At 39.7% G+C, this 20,174-nt stretch overlaps 1 protein-coding gene across 5 annotated transcripts in view; it reads left to right on the forward strand.

Moving 5' to 3' along the window:
* The window catches only part of fgf13a (fibroblast growth factor 13a), a 108,071-nt gene that overhangs the window by 68,081 nt on the left and 19,816 nt on the right, over positions 1-20,174 (forward strand). For 3 of the 5 annotated variants that reach the window (XM_038698904.1, XM_038698906.1, XM_038698903.1), the window contains 2 exons: positions 9,452-9,562; positions 14,736-14,839. In XM_038698904.1, the coding sequence (XP_038554832.1) occupies positions 9,452-9,562; positions 14,736-14,839 (215 nt within the window). Of the gene's footprint in view, positions 1-4,158; positions 4,260-5,681; positions 6,599-9,451; positions 9,563-14,735; positions 14,840-20,174 lie in introns of those variants that run through there. The other 2 variants (XM_038698907.1, XM_038698905.1) reach the window with 2 other exon arrangements.

The following is a 20,174-nucleotide window of genomic DNA, read 5'->3' on the forward strand; positions in this document are numbered from 1 at the left end:
AGTCTCCATGGTAACGCGTGGTATCGCTACGGCACTGGTGGCCTACCATGCTGCAAGCTGCTGTTGTAGTGGATTTACTGCAACAGCGCACGCACAAAGAGCAGATAGCCAGCAGAATGCTGCCAAAGGGCCAAATGGTTTGAACAGCAACCCTTTGAGCTTATCAGAGATCATTCTGTTTTCCTTTTATCCCCTCACTCTGTACAAAGAGGTCAAGCAAAAAAACCCTGCTACTGCAGTTTCCAATGATATATGAAGATATTAATTTAGTTGACCATGAAATATATTGACATAATCAGTGGCACAATCCTAGTATGCAACTCAGCCCTCTATTACATGCCACGAGCAAGGTTAACCTCCCCATTTATTCAGTGTTTGCCCTTGGAGGCCACTTTTCTCTATAAATATAAAAATTCATTAAACTCTGTGTGTTATCATTACAGCCTTAGGTTATTAATAGGAAAAGAAAGCTTTAATTGTTTGGTTATATTTAATAATACAAAGGTCAACACAGTCCTCAACCTTGTCAGCATGCAGGCCTATCTCCCACTTTTACTCTGGAGCTCTGCTCTCTAGTGGCCAAGGATGGCAGGAGCAGTAGGGTGCTGGGAGGTTTTGGGTCTATGTGAAGTCCTGCGGTCCTAAAGAAGAGTAAATGCTGCCTCTGAGCCTTTTCTATGCCAGCAGTTTCTGCAGTTGTAGCTCTTAAACACGTCGTAGGAGCCATCTATGTCTTTATTGTTGGCATGTCATTTTGTTTAGATATGTTGCATTAATATTTCACACACTTGGTGGTCTCTTCAGATGCAAAGGGTTGCATATGTAGGGGCATATGTGACAGGAAATGGTAAGCACAGCACGCAGTTCTCACCACACAAGAACAGACCAACACACTACAACTTGCACCAACAGAATTGGAAACAAACCGGTATGTTCATATCTTTATACAACTACATACTACTGTAATAAACAACAAACTCAACTGCAAATAATGCCTGAAAAATCTGTAGTGTCTGCGTATGATTTCACTTCTGCCTGTGTATAATGGCGAAGGAAAAGGATTGGAAAATCGATTAAATTGCAGTAAAGTTAGTAGCGTATCAAATCTAAATCTATTTTAGTATATTGCAAAACAAAATGTGTGAATCGGGTAGTAGATTTGGACACTCCTCTTGTGGTACAGGTGGTGGAGTACAGTTTTTTGTCCACATTCCACATACTATGATTGCATTATGATGGGAGCTGACAGAACTGTATGCTTTTAGCCATTCTCAATATCTCTCTCCCTCTCTCCCTCTGTTTATGTGTGTGTGGTACAGTGAAGGTGCCCCGGGGAGGCCACAGTAGAATGGCATTCTGGGGCACTACAGTAATTAATGTACCCATGGCACATTGCTACACAAGCAACTAAAATACACACACACACACACACACACACACACAAAACACAAAAGCAGTTTCTGTGTGTGTGGATCTTATTTACTTGTCTGCTTGTCTATAGGTGTATGTTACATAGGTCACTTGTGTCTGTATTTGTTGAGACAGAAACATTTCTTTTGTGTTTGGATAAAATCAGAGGCTGGTGCGTTACCTTGTCGCAATGCTCATCAGTGGCCAACTTTCACTTGCTAATGAGCACACTAAGTCTGTGGAAGACTTCAAATGACTCAAATATAGCTCTAGTACACTTTTGTCTTGCAAAAAGACAAACAAGAAAAAAAGTCTAGAAAACAAGAGCTATATTTTCTTCAGACATCTGAATACAAATAATACTGAAGAAATTAGGATAAAACAAATGCAGTATGATTTATACTTTATCACCTTTTTTCAAATATGACTCTCTCTTCTACTCGTCTGACTAGTTCTTCATGTACTATTGTGCGTTTTGTATTTTTCCTTCTCCATCATAGCTTGGCTGCTGCAAAGAAAAAGTGCTTACAAAGCAGGATTGACATTATCAGGCCTATACACATTTACACAAATGTACTTTGTAACATCTTAGGTGTTTGATTCGTGTCGCTGTTGTATAATGCAGCTTGACTTTTATCACCTGTCTCTGTCCTCCTGAAGGGCCACACTATCTGCGTGAGTGATGGCCTGGGCTTATCAGTAGTGGGATGACTGAAGCAAAACCTGGGATCTGCTGCTGGTAGTGATGAGATATGTCTGTCTAGTTTTGCTCGTGGTGGAATAAAACCAGGCAGGGATACTGTATGCTACAGTATAAATCAGGTTGTAGAGAGGTTTGTTATACACCTTTTCTAGAGTGCAATAACATACGTATATCAGAGAGTAGGGCCACAGTATACCAACTGTTCAGCTACATCCTCAAGTATTGTTATGCTGCTGAAGGTCACAAGGGCCTGTATTAAGAACAATCACAATGTATTACAATTACCATTTGGCAGCAATTTCGTAGCTACAGTAACTTTTTGCTGCTGTTAAGGAGACTGGTAAAAAAAAAGTAACATAAAATAAAAACTTGATCATAAGAAATGATTTCTATCTTAATGTTTATGTGTAAAAATTAACTCAAGGAGATGGACGGAAATTGTGCGGAATAACAGGCTAAAGTTAAGGAAAACATTTAAACATGCTTCACCAAGACAATCATTAATGTTTCGCTCATTTTTAGATGGTTTTCTCATTAATTAAACTGTTTTATTATGTGTTGCTTGAGGTAAGATATTTGTTTTTCGTCAGCATTCTACTCTTCATCATAGTAAAGATGGCCCCTATGGATGTAATTGCTATTATACTGTATATTAAGGTGCCAGTTGTTAATGCTGATTCTATAAACACCGGTATGACCTTGCTCCATCCTTTGGCGGCCATCTTTTGTTAGACTGTGTGGGTTAAAGGTTAGCCTTCCTCTTTTGAGACAGTGAAAGGGATAACTTTTATCTCTAAAGTGCTTTATGCCTTATGTCATTTGAGCCACTGGTATCCAGTGTCTGGTCAGCATCTTGTGTTATCAGTCACTATCTAAATGAAATATTATTTTTTTGTTGTTCCACTCTGATATTCTTAAAATATACGGTAATCCATAACTAATAAATGTAATATTATCAGTGTGTGCTGTTTGTTTTTACAGTCATTTAGAGAAAAAAAATCCTGCAACTGCTCTATGGATAGAGAATAATGGCGTTGTGAGGACATTTTCTGATTCACAATCATAGGCTCTACATAAAACTCTGCATTTTAATGTGATGTTCCTAAAGCTAAAAAACAGTCATCCGCTAATTTAATGTGAATAGATCAATTTTGTTGATTTAACTGCAGCTCTGCCTAGAGAGGTGCATCTAAAGAGAGATGACTTCTAAATTGACTGAGTTTTACTTTTAGGTGGATTTCCCCTTTAGGTTGAATGTGCTGCTCTTGATAGCCAATCCACTTGCTCCATCTAGTGTTCAGAGCTATACATAGTCACGGGCACCAGCGGACCTCAAAAGTACCTACTGTAAGGCTCACTATATCTCAGAGCTCATTGTTTGGTCTATCATTGCATTCAGTGCATCAATAAATCTTCTGTAATCGCGTCTATAAAAAGAGCCACACACCATACTCTACATTTACTTATGTGCCTTGACTAATTAGACTAATATGACATAGAGCTGTACAATTAAAACAAGACAGTAATTTATGCAGTACTCCTGATAAATAATCTCATGTTATATTTGGTCAATCACTGTGTTATTTGTTTTTAAAAACTGTCTCTACAATTTCACAGAACAGAGAATTGTCGTTGTAAAAAACACTTTGCCTAATGCATGTTGCATCGATATTTTTCAGTCGAAAGTGGACAGGCCTGCCTAACCGGTTTAGTCAACGCATTACCGGATCATTTTACATAATTTTTTGTAATATGAGAGCAAAGTCTTCTCTGGCCCAAGAAGGAAGTACAATCTCAGTCTACATTTTCGATCACTTTTAGTCAATGCGGCCCCGCCGCGCGCAGCAATACAGTGAACACACGCCCTTGTCTGCCGGATCAACAAGACCACTAAATGAATGTTTAATGAGCATTTTAGAAGTCATTATGGCATGTCGCTAATGTCCTTTAATGATCTTCCTGTTGATGGCCACGCCTCGATGCTTTCTCTCCCACTACGCCTCTGACAGTTGTCTGACAATGGTTTGAACTTTGCTGAATGTAGACTCGCCTTCACTCCAGCACCCAAGGGCTGCAAGTATCCAAGTAACTGCTTTCGCTTCGCTGTAGAGAATCATGACTTTCCCCTTGAGAAAATCTGTTTCAGGTAGGTTGCTGTTCTTGTTTTTGAATTACGCTGCACTTGTTTTTTTTTCCTTTTTACTTCAAATTGTTTGTTAAGTGTTCTTGAGACAAAGCTTCCCAAGTTACCTTCAGTGAAAGGGTTTATAGCTTTTAGTAATGCCAATAAAAGTTGTTGCGCAATAGTGTTGAGTTGTGTTTTATTCTATTAAGTGATGATTTTCTTGGTACTCTGCTGTAGTTAACCGCCTTGGAACTGTCCGTGGTGCTGAAGTGGAGGCGCCTTAAGCGATTAATAAATTGAGCTCACACCTTCACAGTGGTGCTCTGGAGTTTTGAAGCTGTTTGGTCAGAGCTTTTCGATTGTGTTTATTCAGAACAGGAGGAGGTGCGTCTTTTAGTTGCAATGTTTAGTTTTTGAGAGTTGTTTACCATTTTTACTGTACTTCTATTTATGTAGAGAGATAGGCTATATAGACTTAACTATAGGACGCCTCAAGTTTAATCAATGCAAAATGCATTATTTTGAGGTGTGATACTGGCGCCTATTATTAATCATAGGAGATAAATAAAACGTCGAAGGCAGTTTTGGTTGAGGACTGTAGATGGCACCATTGGTTAGGGTGTTGGGTGTGCTCACTCCAGGACGAGGGAAAAGATTAGGCTGGCTGTCAGGGGTGGACACAACACTTGGTCTGGGGTTTATCGTTACTAAAAAATAACATTGGCCACACTTTTTCCAGTTGGCATTTTCATGATGTAAATTCATAAAGTACCAGTAGTAGCCTGTTATACAAGTTATATAAGGATCTTAAAGGTGAAATGGCATAGGTAGGCTTTTATTATTATTTTTGAGTGAAATACAATATTAATCATATGGAAATTTATGATATCGTATAATCCACCGGCTTGAGTCTGACTGGATCTTATTTTATCACATAATATCACTGTTTATTCCACACAGTCATCTGCACGCTTAAGCGAGCAATGTAATAATATTTTTTTAATTCTTATAGGCTACTTAGTATTTAGTCATTTTTTAAGGCATGCGATTCCCATTAGTTTGGACGCAAGCCCCCACCCAGTTTGAAACATGGGATTTATTTTTCGAAATTCGTCATAGCTGCAGCATTAGTTCTTAACTATTTTTCGTGACTCTCTGTCCAGTCTTGTCTAACAAAATATCGAACATGTGGTATTCCCTCCAGGCCTCTTCTGTATTCCTCATCTTTGCCACCTCCCCGCCCCCATGCCATCTACGCCCCTTTCTCTTGATATGTAACATGAATTACCCCACGACGGCCTATATGGGCATATTCATATTCTCTGCACACTTACTGGGTTTGTGTTTCACTAGTTACACTCCCCCTCCTCCCTAACGGGTATTCTCCAGGTTGTCGGTGGGATGCTCTCAGCAGCACAGCTGAGTCTGTGCTTTGCGCTGGGCTCGGACACACAGAATGAGGCGCCTCCTGCTATCACCTTGCCTTGCCACGTTTCAACAAAAGAGAGAAAAACAAGTGGAATATCCTCAGTGATTCGTACACATGCTCTGCGTTGCCTTTCTATAACGCGGTGAAAGTCTCTGTCTGACAGCAGCAGCTTCAGTAACGTATTAGGGAAACCAGATAAAGAACACGTCTGCAAACAGGTGTTTCCATTCTTTAGCTGCGCATAGAGCTTCATTCACGACTCTCTGCCTACCCGATTACCATGTGCGCGAACATGTAGTTTAGTGGGATGATGCAAAACCGCTTACAGACAGTGGGTTTGTGCGTATGTGTTGTGGTGCTGAGAAAATGATACAGTTGGAGGGCAGCGTGCTGTGGTTAAAGTATTTGCACAGCTTCACGGTGGAACGTGTGGCTTTTATTTTTACGTGTGTTTCACTTTTTTCGGAGATGCAACGGACAATTCCTGAATAACCCAAAATCGTGAAAAATGAATCATTGGGACATTATCTAACTGGCTTTACCGCACGACTGGGACTATTTTATTGTCTACTCTTCATCGTCCACTTCTTTGTTATTTAACAAATCGTTGTAGTCGCAGCAGATTGTTACCACTGCGCCCGGACGTTTTCCTACGAAACCTAATTTTCTGTATTCTAAGGGGTTTGTTGTTTTCACGCTTCTCCGGAAGTTTTTTTTTCCCGGTGAGCTGCCAAACTGGCTATGGCTGCGGCGATCGCCAGCTCCCTCATAAGGCAGAAAAGGCAGGCGAGGGAGCGGGAGAAAAATAATGCCTGTCGCTGCGTTAGCAGCCCCAGTAAAAACAAAGGAAGCTGTGAAAAACCTAGTCGACTAAACGTTTTCTCCCGGGTCAAACTATTTGGCTCCAAGAAGAGGCGAAGGAGACGACCAGGTCTGTTGTGCAATTTCATCAGGCTTTTATCCTCATGATCACTAACTTCATCTATTGTAGACTGCCATCATATTTCAAACACCATCTAAGCAATATAGAATATACGAAGTACTACTCAATTTCTATATAAGAATAAAAAAAAAATCATAAATTAATAAATTAATGACTCTGCCAAAGTTGGTGGGAGAATGAGGGGCTCCCTCATGAAGTTTGTCCACAGATGGGTCACCTTTGGCGTCTCAGACTGTGCTGAGGGATATGTTAAACTGATACCTCATCCTTTACTGTCTACTTATTCAGTCCACCCTGGACTAGATATGCAAAAGTGCATATTAAGGCAATTTTGGAAATCACTATAGACACCGCTGTTACTTACAAGTGGTTGTTCACTGTTTAAATTGAAATGAATAATTGGTTCATGACTAATTTAATAGTTCTGTATTATCAGTTTCCAAATGATTATTTAATACATGGTACCCGTGGGTAGACTACAACTTAAATGATAAATCTCAAATGAGAGAGACACAAGTTGACATACAGATTTAAATAAGCAGGTTCTAACTCATTTACAATTTCAAGCAGACCTCACAATCAGCTCAAAAAATATATTTTCCTATATACTGCTGGCAAAGTTCTTTGTTGTTGAAATGTATCCGACTGGGAAAAAAAACAATGGAAGACACCTGATTTTCAACCTGAAAATAAATGAAAAGTATATACTTATACACTTGTACTAAGTATTATAAGTGTGTCATGTGGGCCAAGGTCCTGAGTGGCTCTTAAAGCACTCTTATTATTGTAATGACAGAAGTATGTCCCTGTAGCCTAAAGCACCCACTCCCTTAATAATCCAGTGCAGTGACCACAGCTGCATATCTGATCTGATCACATCTTACTCAGGCCCAAAGCTCACCTTTTGTCAGTTGCGTGAGATTCTTGATGTGTGTGGACATGATGATTGTACAGGCTTACAAGATTCACTTCAGTGTTTTCTCCCAAACCTTTATTCAATCCCACCTGCTTTGTTCATTTCCAAGCAGTTTTATAACCCTGTATATGATGCACCTGGTGGTTAGGGTGCATGTTTATGCAACAGCATGACTATCCTACAGTTTTTGCACCACTCTCACTTCCAATTTCCATTTCCATCTTGTGGAAGAAGCAATGAGTGCCAAGAAGAAGGCGCTGTCTGTGTGTGACTTACACATGGTGCCTCACCAAACACAAAGAACTGGCATCTTTCGGAAACACAGTGTGGACTGCGTATATAGTTTGGTGTATTGTCTGGTAATGTACTGTGTGCACATGGTCATGTTCTTCAGTGTTTACAGTAGATGCTGACATATGTACATTTCTTAATGTATGTCTTTGTGTGAAAATAATTGTAAATCTGATCTCTCTTCTTCATTTAGGTGAACAAAAACATTCCCAGTGCAATATTCCCAGTGTACAGACTGAATAAACTATGCACCTTAGTAAGGTTAGAAATGGCAGTACTGAAAGATAAGTGAGATGAAAGGATAGATGAAAGGTGTGGTAAGCCACAGTAAAGGACACTCCACTAGGGACAGTAACCAGGGAATGGAGAGCACTTAGCTCTTATCAGATATTACACTGATGTAACACAGACAGGCTACCCAGCCACTTCAAAAGTAAATGCTCTGCCCCTTAAAACCATTGTCTTTTAGAATTAGAGGCTTGTTTTGTATGTTGCTACACATTATAGTGTAGCTTTTTTCTATTTGTTTAGTAAAGCTATTCTATATTCCTCGTTTCAAATATTCTAATATAGTTTTAAAAATACAACTCCTTGTAAACTATGTGAAAACATATTGAAGTGTTGAGCATTATATTTATCACATGCATGTACTGTATTCAATGCACTTTACTTGTATGATCTGAATACTAGTTTAGATTTGTTTAGTTTTTTTTTTTTTTTACAGGGCATATCCCAAAGAACTTTTTATTTTGTGAACCAAGGCAGTTATTTTTCTGACATAATACCTCTGTTGAGCAGATCACATACAGTAGAGGAGTGACAGGAAGCATAGAGAGCGAAAGAGGGGGTGACGTGCAAGATATGTCCTCAGCCATCTTAGAACACTGAGCCACGCCATGTCCCCAAAGCCAATTCTAAAGTTGATACTATTTTCTCGTGTCCATCCATGGTTTTATTTCTCTATTGTCAAGCCATAGGGGTTGCCTTTTTAGTCGCCTCTGTTCCAGTGTAGAGAAAAGAGAGAAACAGTTTGTCAGCTTTCATGGATTATGGACATAACAAAACTATAGTGCAGTTTAAATTTACTATTAAAATCAATTTCTGTATCTGATCTTACAGTTCTATCAAACATTAAGGTTTCTTTGTTTCAATTCATCGGCCCTCTTGCTTTGTTTGTGTGACCCTTGGACACTAAAAGTGATATGGCCCTAATGTGGCTACAAGATCAGTGGCTATCTGTGTATAGCATATCAGCAAGCCAAGAGCCTTTATCAGTCCTCCCGTTTCACGAAGTGGCAACCACCATGACTGAGTGGTCGAGCCAGTGTGAAAGTATCTTAAACTGCAGCCTCTGCTGCCAGACTCTGGCTCCAAAATGATTAAACAACACAGGATTCCCTTAAGAATGTCAAATTCCAAATGTCCAAGACCAGATCTCAATAGTTGAATTTTCTTCTTCGGACATGTTTTTGGTGGTGATTTTGGGCCGTGTTTGCTTGATTGACAGCCTATAAACTGAAATTTCAACATGTCCCTTTAGAAGGCTACGAGTGATGAGTCACGTTGCTACATTCATGTTATTCTACAGCCTGGTTTCATTCTTGCATCTTCCTTTTTTTGTGTCCCCTCTGCAGAGCCCCAGCTGAAGGGGATTGTGACAAAGCTGTACAGTCGACAAGGTTTCCACCTGCAGCTGCAGGCAGATGGAACCATTGATGGAACAAAGGAGGAGGACAATGGTTACAGTAAGACTGTCTAATATATATTTTGCTACTTTCAATTCCATGTACTACTGACAGGACTGCACTAGCGATATAACATCTAACAGTGTATCAACATTATGGCAACTTGAACATCAAATTCATACCCCGTGCGTTGAGAGACAGTGTAGCTTTTCTTGTCTTAGGTTTGATTATAAATGCTGAATTCTCCTTCTGAATTGCTGATGTTTAGTTTTGAACAGCAGTCAAACTGTTCAAAGATTTGCTTGTTTTTATTTTCACTCCTGTGGATAAGCAGTATTGATTCATAGTACAGAGAAACACCACACTACGTTCTTCTTTTCCCAGTCCATTTAAGTGCTGCAGTACTGAGTATCTGTTTAATTGTATTTAATGAAAGTTTCCTATGGCAGCCTGAACACAGATGATGATTGACTTTTTAATCTCCTAACACTGCCTCTGTGGTGAGAGCCAGTTTTGTCTTATGCTATGTATTGATGCATCCTTTTCATTGCCATTACACCCACCAGCTCTTTTTTTCCCAATAGACAGATTAGAGAGGAGATCAATGGAAGAACAGCACAGCCACTTGTCTGGTAACAATACGACAGAAATAGACCCCCTTATAATTAGACAGTTCAGTGCACGCTACGTGCTTTTAAATATTCAAACAGTATGGTGGTTAGTGAGCTACGTGAAATCCACTTTTCCCCCCATAACAAAACAATATTGTTGAGAAAAAGACCTGCATTGCACATTGAAACAGCTTTGATGTAATGCTTATTCTGATCACGACACTAAACGGATGTACACTTCTGGAGCCTCTGAATTAGTACCGTTGTATTCAATAACTCCCTTGGTAGAGGTGCTGCGTGTATCTTGCATATAAATAGCAGCTCTATGCAAGTGGGATGTTGTCCAAGCACAACACCACCTTGTAATCTGTGTGGAATTAGTTTCCTAAATAAAATATCAAAGTTAAATACTACACAGAGCAGACTATCTGCAGGAGAAGAAACCAAGATAATGAAATGACAACATTTTACACACAAATTATTATACTTCATACCCCGACCACTCCACCCGTCATGTCTGCATGGCCTCACTTTTCTGGTGACTTACATAACAACTGCCCGCATTGGCATCAAAATAGTTTTTGAAGAGAAAATTAAAGAGTGCTGCTGAATAGGAAAAGGAGAAAGAGTGAAGCTCTTTGCACTGCTCCAAAAATAGCGTTGTTAGGTGCTGGGTGCGCTTGTCTCCATGGTGACGAAGAGCGCAGTCCTCTTGGAGCTACTGGTGTCTTGCGATGGTGGGAGAGGACCTACTCAAACACGCACGCACGCACACACGCACACACAAAAACAACAAGGATTTGATCTTTGCTACTGTAGCTTGCTGAGAAGATGGACTTGGCCATTTGGCTATGGTAATAAAGAAGTTTGATATGTCTGACATTTTCATTAAGAAAGCAAACAATGTCAGAAATAACATCCAAGTCGCACAAATCGCATAGCTCCAATGACATATTTAGGCTGCTCTAATTGCAGGAATGCTGCTCCCATAATGAGTAACAGATAGCATAAATGTTTAAAATGTCCTGAACCTTCAGGTTTATTGTCACACTGAATTGGTCATGACTCCTAGGCTGAAGGTGGGTGGAATTTGGACACAAAGATAGCCTGCAAGCAATCGTCAAAGCTGTCCCTCATGCCTCCTCACCCTTCTTGTTCCATGTACTTCTCTGCAGTAGGAAAGGTCTGTGAGTGGGTGGCAGCCCTGTCATCCTCTTGTGTGCTCAGGTGATTCTAGGAGCCAGGAAGTAATTGGTTTCCTCTCTTGAAAAAATCTCCATCAGTACACTGACTGGTAATCCTTCTGAAATGAAGTGAACTGCAGATGTGTGCCTATGTGTCATGGTGGGAGTATGAAGGAAGAAAACTCAGAGAGAGAAGGGTGCAATTATAAAGACAAGAACTGCTCATGTAGCAAGATGTTTTTAGGAGAGGAAGAAATCAAATCATCAACTCTAAAAAAAAAACTACATAAAAAAGTATTGCATGTTTTTTCTACTTCTTCCTCTCAGTCAAGTAGTGCTAAAATTACCTGGTGCATTATTTGTTTGTAATGACAACCTGCTTCCTCTTGGTCTCTCATGTCTATAGTTTGAGACCTTCAAATCATTTGTTCACAAAATGTTGAAAGTGATTTATTGTGATACAGTTATATACACACACTGAGTATAGTTTGTTAGAGTTACAGCTCAGGTGTGACTCCTTAATTGCCAAATTTATAGTGTTAGTTTCTCTTTGTCTTTAGTTGAAAGAGTCAAATACAATTTTGGCAAGCATATCTATGATTTGTTTGTCAGCTTAAAAAAAATGCGCAAGATTACTGTACAGTAAACCTAAAAATACTACATTTTACTGGCAGCATCTTTCAGTACATACCAAAGATACTCTCCAAAAAAAGATGCTCAAATCTGTCATTTTGCTTCAAGATAGAGAGTGGTGTGCGTTTCCCTAGGGAGCCATGTTTTCATTACTGTACTACTAGGACTGTCTCTAGCTATATGTTTGGTGCTGCAATTTTAGAGTGAGCTGCAGTCATCCATACTGTACCTGAGAACATAACTGAGAATTTAAGATGCATAGAGGACCCTCTACCATGCAAAAAAAACATCATCCATGTCAGTAAAGAGAAGTCAGTTTTAGGGGAAATGGAAGGGGAGTTCTGATGATATAATGAATACATGAAAAAAATAAAATAAGAAGTGCTAAACATTAACAAGTCTTGTTATTGAGTATTATACTACAGACTAAAGCAGTATATGCTTGTTGACAGCTAGAACTATTGCTCCTGATCAGCCAAGTCACCATCCAATGTATCTATCATTCTTAAAGGGCTGGCAAATAGGCTCAAGAGATCTTTCTCTTTCCAATATCCTGACATAATTTTCTTGTTATTGTTGATATACTCTGACTGTTAAAATATTTCAAACTAGGGGTGTAACGGTACATACAATTTATGGTTCGGTATGTACCTCGGTTTTGAAGTTAGTTAAGTTTATTTCCAGTACAGTAAGGGGGAAAAATATTGCATAAATTTCCTGGTTGTTCATTATGAACTTTTGTAAACATCAAAATTAGTTTACAATTGTTTAAACAAACCTTTAAATTGAACATAATAAAATATATAAAAATAAAAAATACTGCCTCATACTACTACCAAGTTCTCCACTAAATAAAATATTCTCAAAACAATATCACATAATAAAATATAATAATAAAAATAACCATGGATTACAGTGCAGCAATATCAATCCCAACTTGTAGATCGAGTCAAATAAAAAAAACAAATTAAAAAAATCTTTTCTAAAGTCCATTTAAATGCAGAAGGGAACTGCGTTTGCACTATGCTCGTTTTTTTCCCTTGTAAGTTAGCAGTGATGTTCACATTCATGTGGTACCATTTCAAATGAGTGAACGTTAGCAAGTTTGACGTGTAGGCAGAAACTACTGACCAATGTCGGCATACTGCTTTCGTCTTATCGACTTGTCTTTGTCCGTTGGTGTATTTCACTAGGAAACCAAAGTGTTCCCAAACAGGAGACATTAATGATAAGGGAGGGTCTTCAATGACACAAGCTAGCGAAAGGCTGGGCTGAAGCAGAGATGTTTTTGGCTAAAGTGCAAAGTGGAAATTTGGTCCGCCACTTAATATGTTCATGGGCAAACTCGGAATTGATGTATGCTCAGCACACATTCGGTGCACATTTTCACCGTTCCACAAGTCTTGTACCGAACCGGTCTGGTACGAAAACATGTACCGTTACACCCCTATTTCAAATTTGTTATTTCAAACAGACAAGAGTGTATGTTGAGAACAACCTTTTAAGAGGCATTTGAGGGAACAAAAAACAGATCTAAAGACAGACTGAGAGAGATAGAAAGACAGAGAGGGAGAGTCAGAGAGAAAAGGAAGACAGAACCACAGAGCGAATGGTTCCCGCTGGCAATGCCCGTTTACTCTACCAAGTAAATACATTATGCATTCCTATGACTGTTTACAATGAAAGCCCAGAGTGAAGGAGGTATGCAGTGTTAAAGCGATAACGGCAGATTAACTATCCCATCAAAAAGCCTCTTCGCTCAAAGGAGTCCGCAGATAGGGATCTACTAAGTGGTTGACAAGAGGACCTATAGTAAGGGAACACTCTGACTCGCAGCTTAACTGATGAGAGAAGGAAGTTTCATTTCTCTTCTCACACGTGTCCCTAATGTGACAATGTAGAGTGTTAACAATCAAGAGGGAAACTTGAGATGAATGTTACGATTGTTCTGTGGACATTATTTACTGTATTTGGTATTATCAATAAAAGAGTAAAACAAAACTCCACAGCAATGGTGGTGCCATCAGTGTTTGGGAGTATGTCCAACAATAGTCAGAACAAAAGGCGAGAAATTGTCTTTTTTGGGATAGAAGCACACCACAGATTTTCAGGTGGCTGTTCATGTGCTTTCTTTTTTCAGCCTGTGGGTTCCCTGCCAGCATCTTATGAAACACGCTCAGACACACTCATATAGGCTACTGTACAGGCTGACACTAATTAGGTAGAGGTTTACCTCATTGGCCAGCTGGGCTGCCGCTGGCTCTCTCATCCTCACGACTCACTCAGCCCGCTAGTCACAGACAGGTTTGTGTGTGTGTGTGTTTGAACATGAAGTCTACGTACAGGTGTGTCTGCTTTTGCTCTTCCTGCACTCATATGTAATGCTGCATTGCAACTGGCCCATAGTGACCGCTGGTAGATGAAGTAGAGAGCAGCATTGTCAGAAAACAGCACTGTCATCCTCACAGATTTACATAATTAATTTTTGTTTGCAATACTTAGGCTTAAAACTATTTTAATCCCTTAATGGTGAATGCTACATAGTTAACCAGGCAGAGCTCACTATACTTTGGGCTTAATCTGAAATTTGGATTTCTCTCAATAACTTTTGTCCACTTTCTGGCGTGTGCTGTGACAGTGGGACAGAGTTAAACGGCACAGTAAACAGTGTTCTTTTTGCCTCAGGTTTACCTTTTGTTTCTGGCATACCGAGTATTACTCAAGTACTGTATATGTTCATTTATTTAGTATGTATACGAAATGAAATTGTATGCTTTGTTTATTCTTTGTTTCTTCCCTTTCCAGCTGTGTTCAACCTTATTCCAGTGGGGCTGCGAGTGGTGGCCATCCAAGGGGTGCAGACCAAACTCTATCTGGCTATGAACAGTGAGGGCTACCTGTATACATCAGTAAGTGTCTCACTTAATGAATGTGTGGATGTTGGTGAATTGTGTATGCAGACAGGATGTTTGGTCTCTGACAGAAGAGTTACTTTGGTGACATAAGCGATTGCAAGTAACGCAACAAATAACACATGAGAAGATAGATACTTTAAGCAAAATAACTGACATTCCTTCAATGTTTTGTTTATAATTTTGGCAGGTTTTCTTCTATTATTTCTATTATTCATGGAAGTGGGTAACTCGCTCTCACCGTGTCCACTCAGATAAAACATGATCCCAAGCCTGATGAAAGAGCAGCATCATTTTCCGATATAATTCAGAAAAAAAGTTCAAGGATTGTATAAGCAGGCTGAGCAGTGACATATCCGATCGTGGCAGCTGGCTCTTCATCTTTGAATAAATGTGCAAGGTTATGAATAATTCAGTTGCAGGCCGAACATTGTCCCTGTTAGTCTTCCTCCCAAATGCCACCATCGCAGGCGTCACTGAGAAGATTGACAGTCTGGTCGGATGTGCACCCAGAGGGCGGGCAGACACACACACTGAATGTTAACAGATAATCCTCATAGTCAAATTAGTAAAGATTGCTCTGTATGTTAAAGGTCTCAGTAGGCAGACACGATGGTGACTGATAGGAACGAGCTCAGAAACAACAAAGAAAATCTAATGATCTTGTAGTTTTGGCAGCTACAGCTGACAAATGAACTATTACACACTTTGGCAGTAATGTGATGAAGGAAGAAAGAAAATTGGCCTCTCTCTCTCGCCCAATTCCACCATCTTGTACACAAACACAGGGTTAATGTGATAGCTCTCACCAAGCATTTGTTCAGTCAGACACTTAACATCACGGAATTGCAAATGGTTATACAGTTAGTAAAGGTGTCGAAAGATATCATTATCCATGTCTGTTCAACCAACAAAATTATTTTTCTTTGTATTCAGATAGAAGACCAGAAGTGGCCATGCTTTATATAGGACGTCACGTTATATTGGGCTAATGTTGTATTTTCTAAACTAATATTTATTGGAAACGGAATTGTTTTGCCTTCAAAGCATCAAACCTCTCGGAATACACTTTACTCTCTCTCTCTCTCTTTTTTTTACTAACCTAACTTTGATGAACTGTTTGAACCACACAACCACCCAACCTTTAACTGGGGGGACATTGAATCAGTTATAAATTGAAAGATTCTGTTTATTTAATAATAATAATTTTATTATTAGTAGTAGTATTAGTAGTAGTAGTAGTAGTACAACAACAATAATAAATCACCAAACAACACCAAAGCAACACACACACACATTAAAGCAAAGAGAGCATCACAGCAATGCTACGTTGCTAGGCAATGCAATGATTTGCTTGACCATTATCAGTTCAAATTAATACCAGTCCCCTTAGCCTCTGTGTGCCAATATAACCAGTCTGCCTCTCTGTCCCACTGCACCTCCTCAAAATTTTCAAACATTTTGCGCAACCAGAAAGCTGGTAGTCGATTAGCTGATGTATGTGCTGCTGACAGTGAAGCAAACTAACTTCTAAATAACACTTGTGTTTTCACACAAAGATCTCATTCAGTGTAGTTTTTGTAAGACCAATAGAATGACAACATAATCACTGTAGCGAGTGCGGCGAGTCATTGTGTGGTCTGCCTATAATTGCATTTTAATGAGTTTTTGTTTGACAACATATCCATGGGGGTTGCCCCAGCATGCCTGAGGGGTATATAGAGAAATAACTGAAATAAAACACACGCCTTCAACCCTTTCCCACGCATACACACAATCATGCACCGTATTTAACATTGCTCTCCAACAGTCCACAGCTCCCAGTGAGTGATTTTCATGATATGAGCTTGGCTGTCATTAATTAAGCATATGCAGCAAACTGTAGGCTTAATTTAATAAAGATGCAAAGTTCCTACAAGCAGAGAGAAGCAGCAGAAGTATTGGTCTATTTTTAAAAGGCATTTAATTGCTAAAGCTTTAAAAAAAAAAGTATATGTCAAGAATCTTACTACCTTAGATTAGCAAGGGTCACTCTTTTGTCACTGAAACAGCTAGAGTATTAAAAAGATTCCTAAATTGAGACACTTAAGCAATGTTTGGGTATCTCTGGGCAAACTAAGTGCTTTTCACCCTACCTCTCTGACAGCTTTTCCAGTTGCTGTTGTTAACAATGCATTATTATGTGCAACAGGTAAAAATGCTTATTCAGGAGGTTTCTAACAGGACAGCAAGGCATCGAGTGCTGTTCGAATCACATCGAACGATCTTCTCCTGTCTTTTAAGATGCCTTCAAACTGCTCCTGTAACAGTTTTGAAGGCAGCATCGATGCTGAATTGATGCTGGCTATTACCCATAAATCTGTGCACGGTAGCAGTAGCTTCACAAGATGGTGAACAAACAAGCTAAAGTTCGTCTACAAATATAAGTTTTTAAAAGTTTTTAGTAGTATTTTTGTTTGGACTTTTGAAAAGTTAGAGAGAACTAAACACTGAACTATCATATTTGCCCATGACTGTAACCAACCAAGTGTGTTTAATAGGATTTCTGAGGCATCTTATAGCCATTTGCCTGGTTCAATAGCTAGCTAGCTGACACTAAGGCTAGTGACAGCCAGAAGAGATGCAAGACGGTGTGCTGATGTCACACATTGCCGTAAATGCTGCCCTAATAGAGACGCCTTCACTCGAAAGCGATGCCTTCTGAGGCACCTGTCTATTATGGTAGTGAGGCAGTGAGGCAATGAGGCAGTGAGGCAGCGAGGCAACTGCCTTCTGTTTCAAACAGAGCCTTTGTTGTGTGGTGTGCCCAAAGGTTCAATCCTAGAACGTTTTTTGTTTGACCCCGTCCTCTAAAAGTATGAATCTGACACCCATTTTCATTTCTTTAAGCTGTGTCCTAGTCAAATTCAGAATCCACTTCAAGGTCCATGTGATTAGAGCGTTCTACCTACATTAGTGAGCCGTTACAGCACTATATTACTAGATGGTCTATGAGGTACTGATTGGAGTTTGTTTTACCTTGCTCCGGCCTTAAAACTAAAGGAGTCTATGCATTTTGAGGTTGTGGCTTAAAGAGTTCATATTATGCTTTTGGCCTTTTTCCTTTCCTTAGTTTTGTGCATGTAAAAGGTTTGCAAAGTGAAAAAGCCCAAAGTCCACTCCCACAGAAAACACTGCTCCTGAACTGCGTGAAAACAGCTTAATTGTAGTCCAGCCTGTACTTCTGTAACCTATCTGCTTCATTATGTAACAACAGTTATAATGCTCGCCTAGCGGCTAGTTTGGCACCAACTTAAGCAACGTTAGTCAAAATCTTATCTTCTTATCCACACACATTACTTAGAACCATAGATGCTCACAAGTCTTTGAGCTAGAGTCCAAGTCAAGTCTCAAGTCTCTCGTGGTTATAATGAATGTTGTCACCTGCTGCACTCAATCCAGGCTGCTTATAAAACTGCATAGCTTTAAGGAATTCAGTAACGGTAACCTGTTTTTCACTTACAGAGCACAACTATGTAATATGCAATGCAATTAATCACAGCTTATTAACTACTATAAGTCAACACCCCCCACTGGCTCTCAAACCCAGTGTAACGTAAACTAAATAATACTGTAACGTTACATGATCAACAATAAACCTGTAACCTGTTTTTCACAGAGCACAACCATGTAATGTGCAATGCAATCAATGACAGATTATAAACTACTGTAAGTCAACACCCCCCGCTGGCTCTCAAACCCAGTGTAACGTAAACTAAATAATACTGTAACGTTACATGATCAACAATAAACCTGTAACCTGTTTTTCACTTACAGAGCACAACTATGTAATATGCAATGCAATTAATCACAGCTTATTAATTACTATAAGTCAACACCCCCCGCTGGCTCTCAAACCCAGTGTAACGTAAACTAAATAATACTGTAACGTTACATGATCAACAATAAACCTGTAACCTGTTTTTCACAGAGCACAACCATGTAATGTGCAATGCAATCAATGACAGATTATAAACTACTGTAAGTCAACACATCCCCCAGACTCTCAAACCAGTGTAACGTTATAACTAAATAAAACTGTAATGTTACATGATCAACAATAAACCTGTAACCTGTTTGCAGCCAACGGTAATAATTAACGTGATGGCAGCCAGCGGGACATAAATTATTATGTTAATCGACCACCACAAGCTTGGCAAGTAAATAGAATAGAAGAGAAGATACTTTTATTGTCACATACATGTTGTGAAATTCATTCTCTGCATTTAACCCATCCCTCAAGGGAGCAGTGGGCAGCCACTGTGCAGCGCCCAGGGACCAACTCCAGATGTATATATCAGTGTCTAGTCAGTGGCACTGACTGGAGTACCTAACATGTTTTTGATGGTGGGGGAAACCGGAGCACCCGGAGGAAACCCATGCAGACACGGGGAGAACATGCAAACTCCACACAGAAAGGCTGGGAAGACCGGCAAACTAAACAAACGCTTTTCATAATGAACGACAGTCGGAGTTAACCTCCGGTAGGTCGTAGCTAAAGCAAGAAGCAAGCTAACGTTAGATGGCCAATGTTGAGCTAAGCATGTTTACTAATCTCAGGTTACTAACCTCTTTTGCGTTCAGCGCTTCTTCGTTTGGGCCTTGTTGTATGAAGTTTTAAAGCCAAAGTTTATGATGAATGGCTCAGCAGCTGCCGGTGTTTGTTCTCTCTCACGTGTGGCCACACACAGCTGATACGTGTTACGTAGGTAGGTTATAGGTAACACAGGGAGGGGAATAACAGTAAGCTCATCAGACGTTTCCTAAAAAACAGTGTTCACGAGTCCCGCACCTCGAGTCCAAGTCAAGCCTGATTTCTTTTGAGGACGAGTCTAAAGTCGAGTCTGAAGTCACTGTCTTGTCGACTTAAGTCGGACTCGAGTTAGAGACTCGGACTCGAGTCCCCATCTCTGCTTAGAACGCCAGGTGTGTGCTACTGTGGATGTTTGCTACATAAAGTTGTAATTAATTATACTAATTACCTTTCGTATTTCTTGGCTAAATATAAAATTTAAGTTAGATACCCTCCAGGTAGTCAATGGACATAAAATTCTTACTGTGATGTAGAGACAGTACACAGTTAAAATGTTATGTATGAAAGATCGACTTACAAATTCATAACGTACCGCTCTGAAAAGTCTTGCTCTAGTCTAGGTTGCAACGCTGGTTTGGGTTGTTCTGCCTGTATTTCAGGATCAGACACAGGCATGTACAGTTACACCAAAGCCGTGTTTACCAGCTGAAGCAGCTTTGTTTTGGCTCACACTACCTTGCATGTCAGGACCTGCCTTAT

The sequence above is a fragment of the Micropterus salmoides genome, unplaced genomic scaffold, assembly GCF_014851395.1.
Source record: "Micropterus salmoides isolate LMB-PRFRI ecotype aquatic unplaced genomic scaffold, ASM1485139v1 Ms_hic_scaffold_5, whole genome shotgun sequence".
Taxonomy (NCBI): domain Eukaryota; kingdom Metazoa; phylum Chordata; class Actinopteri; order Centrarchiformes; family Centrarchidae; genus Micropterus; species Micropterus salmoides.